General features: G+C 55.4%; 1 protein-coding gene across 1 annotated transcript; it reads right to left on the bottom strand.

The window, feature by feature from the left end:
• Nucleotides 1-1,378: 1,378 nt before the first annotated feature.
• Nucleotides 1,379-2,029, bottom strand: LOC136658488 (claudin-9-like). The gene has a single exon (XM_066635104.1). It carries the CDS (start codon nucleotides 2,027-2,029, stop codon nucleotides 1,379-1,381), a length of 651 nt encoding a protein of 216 aa, XP_066491201.1.
• Nucleotides 2,030-7,667: the final 5,638 nt, after the last annotated feature.

Raw genomic sequence — 7,667 nt, 5'->3', positions numbered from 1 at the left:
TGTGGGGTGGGAATGTTCAACTTCAAAGCCACTGGAAGTTTCTTTCCCATTAAAAATGGTACGCCAAGGGGTGGGATCAGGATTGGAACGGAGGGGGGGGATTGGAACTACCAATGCCCCCCTGTTGTGGTTTTGGTCTGTTTTGTTACCTCTCTACACGCCACCAACTCAACAAAACAGGAAGTTTCCTGCCACGCTGACCCCTGGATGGCTTCACACATGGGGCTGCACGCGTCCCTGGAGGAGGGAGTGGTGAGGTCTGACATGCATACAGGCTTCCATGCAGGACAGCAGTCTGCCTCTCAAAACCCCTTGCTGCCTGTGAGGCAAGCCATGAAGAAGGGCTGTTCCGCCCACCCACCTCCGCCCAGGGTCTGAGCTTCTCCATCTGGAGGTCAGTGAGTGACACGGGGGTGGGTGGACTGGAGGCCTTCTCTGTGACAGTGCTCAGGAGGAGGAATTCCCTGCCCTGACAGGAGTTCAAATCCTGCCACCCATTGCAGATGCCCTCCTTTCGTTAGGCCCCAGCCGCTCTCTTCCTTTCCTCTCCCCAGGACGTCCTGTTTTCTCTGCTGCATTTTATTTTCATTGCTTTGATGATGAACTAATTTATGTCACTTTGTCAGGTGGTTGTTTTAATCCTTATTTGTGAGCTGCTCTTCAAAAGAGAAGTTCTTTAAAAGTTTAGAAGTAAACCCCACTTTCCACTGCAAAAGAGAAGTTCATCTGAAGTCGAAAGTGGGGTTTACTCTTAAAATAAAATAAAATGAATGGACCTCAATTCTGAAGCAAGAGTGGTCTTCTGTTCTCACTTCTTGTGTCCCAGGAAGAGGAGAGTGGAGAGGAGAGCAGATGGATCGGCCTGAGCCTTGCAGCCCTTGGAGCCCACCCCTCCCATCGGCCCTCCTCCACCTCTTGCTCTCCTTTTTCAATCCATGGAGCGGGAGGAGTGGTGGCAGTGAATGACAGGCTGAGCTGGACAGCCCCCCCCCCCGTTGCCAAATGCTACTGGATGCAGTGGCCTCATGGAGGGCTTGGCCCTGACCAAACATCATAAATGGACTCCAGGGTGGGTGGACAGACCGACAAAAGAAACTACTTCCTGAGCCTCCTGCGGTTGTGGGCTCCCCGTCACTGAAGGCCTTTGAGCACAGGTTGGACCACCACCTGTCGGGTATTGTGGCATTTACCTGCACTGAGTAGCAGGTGGACTGGTTGGCCTGCAAGGTCCCTTCCAACTGTAGTCCTTCCTGCTCTGCAGACCTGTCAGAAGGGCGGTGAGATGGGAAGAGCAGGCTGACCGCCTCACAGGTAGCCTCTGTTGTCGCACTCAGCCTCCTTCGCACTCCTCTGCCTTGAGATGGGCCACCGAGGGCGATCACACGTAGTCCTTCCGGGCATAGCTGCTGGGGCTGGAGCGCTTGCCTGCCCAGTACCACACTGGGTGGTCCTTCTTGCTGCCCTCCTGCGGAGGGCAGAAGCAGCAGAGCAGAGCCCCACCCAAGCCCAAGAGGGCACTTGCCACCCAACCCATGTAGAGTGACGTGCCCAGCTCTCGCTTCAGGGCCTCAGGCACCAGCGGGTTGTAGAAGTTGCTGATGATGGTCTGGGCTGACCAGGAGACAGGGATGAGGAGCGCCAGCCCAGCCAAGATGGAGACCGCCCCAGCCACTGCCAAGACTCTGCCCTTGGTGCCCGGGTCATCCACGCAGCGTGTGCACTTGGCCCCAAAGACGGCTACCAGCAGGGCCAAAAGGGAAGCGGCTATGGAGACCGTGACCAGGGCACGGGCCACCTGCAAGTCAGCCGGGAGGTCCAGCAGTGAGTCGTAAGCCTTGCACTGCATCTGGCCAGTGCTCTCGTAGACGCAGGTCATCCACAGGCCCTCCCAGAAGACCTGGGCCACGATGATGTTGGAACCAATGAAGGCTGTCACCTTCCACATAGGCAGGGCACACGACAGGATGGCGCCCAGGCAGCCCAAGGTGGACAGGGCCAGCCCCCCCAGCTGCAAGGCCAAGGCCACCATGACTCACCCTCCTGCCAGGAAAGAAAACACAGTGACAGATTAGGGCAGGGGCACTTCTGGTGGAGCGGAAAGCAGGGGCAAGGTCTGGATTTCTTTACGTAGGCTGTATATAGGCTGCTGCAGGTAAAGGCACATACATCCCCCCCAGCAAAAAAAAAAAAAAAAAAAGTGAAAAGAAGCTGCGCACTGTGTGGGGGCACTTGCTGGACTCGGGGAGCATGTTGCCTCCTTTTTAAAGCAACGTCACTGGCTTCTGGGTCATCTCTTGGCCCACCACCACATTGGGATGACTGCTGTCCAAACCCCAAGCAGCTGCAGCTGGAAAGGGTCCCGTGTTCTGACAGGCCACGAGGGAGGCTCCCTCGCACTCAAGTCCTGCTGTGTCTTGAAGTGTGCTTGGTGGGGGTGCCGGCAGGCTCTGCTCCGTGCGTGTCTCTCAGCCGTGACATTGCCCAGCCAGGAAGACCCATCTGGGCCCTACCTCAGCACAGTCTCCAGAGCCTGTCATTCTGGCAGTGCCTCCGGCCGAACTGCAGTGGCCTCTTGGTGGCTCCTGTTCTTGCTGCAGCTTCATTTCTGGCCCAATCCTCCCCCTCCAGCATCACGAGCTTTGTGCCGGTATCAGCAGCAGGACATGCCAAATCCCGACTCCCTTCCCAGGCCCGATCCGCTTGCACAGAGCAATGTGGACTCGCACCAGCGATTGAGCTGGCACAGGTCCAAGTTGCCCCAAAGCAGCTGCTGGGGTTTACCCCAGGGCAAGGGGACAAATGACCTTTCCAGAGGCTGAAAATCCCCTGGTGGATGTAGCAGAAGTTGTGCCGGCACCACTGCATTGCTGCGCAAGGATTTTGGTAGGAATGAGCTGTTTGTTTTTGCAAATGGAAAGATGAGATAAAATTCTCTTCCTGTATCCCCTTTTGCACCAGAGTCCAGAAGCATTGCACTCTGGGTAAAACCCTTGTGAACACCTGACACCCAAAGTCAGCAAGCATTGGGGGGGGGGGTTACCAGCAAGCAGAGCCAGCAAGCAGTGGTGTAGTTAGAAGGGGTGCAAAGCACTAAGATTTGCAGGTGCCTGAATGCGCCGTGCAAGAAGCCCCCCCCTCTTCAGGGCCATTCCAGGCAGTGGAAGCAAAACAGAGGCATACATTCCAGTAGCCTGGAATGACTCCAAAGAGGAGGGGGATGGGCCGCTTGCACAGCGCCATGCAAATGTTAGTGCATTGCACCCCCTCTAGCTATGCTACTGTCTGAAAGCAGCCACTTGGCCCAAAGTGAGCAGGTCTAGGCCTTATCAGCACTTGGATGGGTGGCACCCGTGGGTGCTACCTTAAGCTTCCTGGTGGGAAAAGTCCCAATGTAGCCGGAGATGGATACAAATAGAAACATCAGGCTGCATCACATTTGCCTCCAGTATTGCTCCCCCCACCCAGAATGGCTCCAAAGGGGAGGGGAAGGGCCCGCTTGCAAGCTGTGGTGAAGCTCCCTGCAAAACTTAGTGCTTTGCACCCCCTTTAGCTATGCCACTGCCAGCAAGTCAGGGCTGCCCATGATGAACCACAGCAGTCAAAGACTCGCTTGCCTGACAGTATGACCCAGAAGGTGCACACAGTCAAAAGGAACCTCCTTCCACTGATTGGGGCAAGTCCTGCTGTGTTAACGAGCCAGGTCTCTTGCCATCGCACTGTGATCTGGAACTGGGCAAAAAGTGGTTGAGAGCCCTTTTGCCATGGAGCGAATTGCCACCGGCTGGCAGTCCACTTCCGAGCCTAGCAGCCTGCGGCAGACACACAATCCGGCTGTGTCCTTGCTGGAAACTTGGCTGGGAGCTGAGACACTGTTGACTTGGATCTCCCAGCCCCCCCTCCCCCCCGGCTTGCAAACCTTAAGACACCTTCTGTGCCAGTCACCTGCTTTAGGAAGAGACAGGGATCCCCCCTCCCCCCAGAACTGGGGGCTCCTCTGCTCTTTCCAGGCAGTGCTACAACAGGGGATAACACAGGAGCCTCTAAAGCTGCCATGCCCAGAGACAGGCGGCTTGCCTGCCTTGTCACCTGCTGCTAACTCTGCCTGGCAGTGGGACTCCTGCAGAGCTTCTTTCTCAGGCCGCTCCCTCTTTCACTGAGATGCTCGGACCTTCTGCACGCAAAGCAGGTGCCTGGGCCGCAGCCTCTCCCTTCAGCTGGGCGGTGGTGCTGATGCAGCCCAGCTGGATTCTGCAACCTGCTGCCAACTCGGATGCTTTGCCTCTCACCCACAAAGGACATGCTGTCATCCAGGGAAGGCATGAGTCAAGGCGGGCAGGCGGCATTGACAGCATGGTCCAGAGCACCAAGCAGGACAGGCCTTGGCCATCTTCAGGCATTCCTCATCACGGCTCCCCTTCCCAGCTGCTTCTCCTTGCTTGGCTGGAGCTTGGAGTTGCAGCAGCTGAGCTGGGTCGTTTGCAGGGTGCAAGCATGAGGTGGGGGAGAGTGGGCCAGCTGCAGGGTGCAGCTTCCAACCGGAAAGGTCTTCCGGAAGGCCGTAGGCTCAGGCAGGTAATTTGCCAGGCTGGTTTGTCCTGCTAGGTCAGGGCAGGGCAGGGCTGCTGCTTCTCTATGCCATGCCCAGGAGAATTCTTTGCAACACTCGAGGTTTCTGAAAAGATACTGTGAGAAGAGGTGGTTTGCTGGGGTTTGCAGTGAATGGGCAAGGACACCCCCTCCCGGTGGTGGGAACAGAAGAGGCAAAGAGCTGCATCAGACCTCCGCTTTCATTCCACTTCTAGCTGGTTGCAGGAGACCCACAACTCAGTGGCAGTGCAGAGCCCCAGGGATGGAAGGCTCTGACTGGCCACCAGAATGGCACCCCCCCCCCCCGGATTACTCAGATGCTGTGTGTGGTCTTCTCATGGGTCCTCAGCTGGCAACTGTCTGGAACAGGGTCCTGGGCTAGAGGGACTTTTGGTCTGACTCCACAAGGCAGTTCTGAGGCCTGTTCTTTGAAACAGAGCCTCCCTGAACATAAGGCACCGCATCTCTGAACTCTGGGTGCTGAAGACAAGCACAGCGGGGAGTGGTTGCTCTCATGCCCTGCTTGCAACACCATGGGAAGTGGTGTACTGCTTAGACAGACCCAACCAGCCATGCCTTATATAACAACGAACACCCTCCTTCTTGCTCAACACCCCCCCCCACCCTGCTGCAGCCTCCCAAACCTGTTCCCCCACCCAGGATGGGTTTCCCTCCCCAGTCGGCTTCAGAGCATCTTCCTCTTGCTCACAACAAAACAACTGCAGCTGTCTGTGTGCCAAAAACTTGTGAGGGCAAAGAGGGAGGTGTCTGGAGGACCCCCTTACCCCCAGCCAGTGCTGAGATGGTGGTTGGAGAACCATGTACTGTTCCAGTTGCCCCCACCTCCAAAAGGACATTTGAGGACCTGAGTGGTGCATGGGATGGAGGAAGCAGAGCAGAGGTTTTTTCCCTCTCTTAGAATACTGGAACTTAGAGCCCCCCAATGAAATAAAAAAATCAAGGGCAAAGAGGGAGATGTCCAGAGGCTGAGCTGAGAAGGTGGTGCATACAGTTCTGTTTGCCCCAGTACTGGAACCCAGTGAAATTGATTGGCAGTAGTTTCAGGACTGCCAGGGAAAAGTTCTTCACACACCACCCAATTAACGTTCGGAACTCACTGCCACAAGATGTGGCAATGGCCACTGGCTTAGGTAGCTCTAAAGGGGGATCAGACCATCTAAAAGACCCGATATGAAAAAGAAAACCCACAACGGACAGATGCAACTTCCTGGCAGCCAAGAGATGACAACAGACACACCAGTGACCTAAAGCACGACAACAACAGCATTGCTGCCAAAATGATACCAGGAGCCAGCACCAGACAGATACTTGGTGCAGACCCAGAGCAGGGAAGAGAGAAGCTTCCACAGATTCCTAGCACAGCGTCTACATTTATTGATTGACTGATTGCTGCTTTTCCCTAAGCAGAAGGCAGCTGACAAGTAGACCAAGCACAAGACAGAAGAGACCATTGCTCCCTCGCACTGCTCTCGGACTGGATGCTGGCAGGTACAGGCACACAGAAGAGGGGGGCATTCTCAGAGGGTCGCTGTGGCTGTGCGCACTGAAGACGGCCGCCTAGAGACCAACGTGCTTGTCCAGTGGGGGCTGCAGGGTTCACACGCCTGCTGGAAATGTTTCCCTCTGAAACCTGACACACCTCTAGGGTCATTCAGTGTTTTGACACTCTGTCCATGCACAGAGGCACTTTCCTTACTACCGCCAGACTTTCAGGACGAGCTCTGATTTTCAAAATAGAGTGAGCCCTCAAGAAACCTGTTGCTGATTGAGCTCTGAGGGATGTGGTCTCCTCAACAAACCGAGAGAGAGCAGAGTGGAAATACTGTAAAGATTCAGAGAACAGGAGATTGTGGCCAACAGCACCAGCCTGGGGGGGGGGGGAACTGCCCTTCTAATCCCCAGTCTGGCAGTGCTGATTTGATGACACCACCCCAGACTGCCAGCAGCCTGCAAGGATCAGGAATGTTTCTTTCCTACTGCATCACGTGGGAGTCCTAGTTTTGGAAAAATCTCCATGCCAAAATCGGGGTTCAAATTAAGCTCTGCTAGAGAGAGATGAATAGCAAGCTCTTGTGGCATTCTAGAGTCCCCACCCTTGCACACTTTGAATTCCTGGCCAGGGCTCTGAAACAAACAGCCCCCTGTCCTTTCTGGACACCCTGCTCAATGGTCTGTGCTCCCAGAGATGTCTGGGTCTGCCAGCCTGGACTTCCAAGATCAGGAGAGCCAGTCAGCCAGGGTGGAATTCTAGCTTACTGCTGTGACCCCTTTCACCAAAGGAAACCCACACTTGGACTACTGGGACTGGCCCATTAAATACCCATCCATTGCTTCACAAGCTTTGACAAGAGGTGGTGGAGAGAGCTGAGCACCTGGTGCGCAGCTGCCTGTCTCTGTTTAAACACCCTCAAAACGGAATCCTGCAAATACAATGAGACACCGAAGCAGGCTGGGAGGCAACTAGCCATAGAGGTCTTAAGGAGTTCTGGGCATTTCTGGCTGACATCCCAGGGCCCCAAACACTCAGAGGTGTTTGTTGGTCAAGATACTTAAGGGTCTTGGGCTTCCAATCCCAGCTCCCACAGGGAAGTCATTCTGCCATGACTGCATAGTACGAATCCATCTTCAGATGAGCCCCTGGAAGCCACACACAGGAACACACACACAGACATGCACACATACAAACACCACCCCTTAGCTGCCTGCCCTGTTGTGTTGACGCAACCACACAAGGGAGTCTCCATCTAACTCTCCAGAATGGGTGGTCTTTGGCTGACGGCCTCAGTTCTCTTCCAGAGCTAGAAGGAGAACAAGTGGAATTCAGGTCTCGGCACCCTGTTGGTCGGTTCTGTTTCGGAGACCTCTTCTTGAAGGGGTGGATACGGCTGGCCAGCTTTGGAGGCAAGATAAGCGGGCAGGGAGGGGACACCATGAGGCCCCAGAAGGTCTGTCAGCGGGCAGGGCAGGCTCTGTCCGAGGCAGGAGGTCCAGCGCAGGCATTCAGGTCCGCCTGTCAGGGGAGGCACAGGAAGATTCCGAGGCTGGGAAGGGGGTGACGC

The sequence above is a fragment of the Tiliqua scincoides genome, chromosome 8, assembly GCF_035046505.1.
Source record: "Tiliqua scincoides isolate rTilSci1 chromosome 8, rTilSci1.hap2, whole genome shotgun sequence".
Classification (NCBI taxonomy): Eukaryota; Metazoa; Chordata; class Lepidosauria; order Squamata; family Scincidae; genus Tiliqua; species Tiliqua scincoides.
This window is presented reverse-complemented; position numbering and strand designations above follow the sequence as displayed.

Coding starts and splice junctions, on each gene's coding strand:
- LOC136658488 (XM_066635104.1), bottom strand. CDS start 2,029: ATGGTGGCCTTGGCCTTGCAGCTGGGGGGGCTGGCCCTGTCCACCTTG.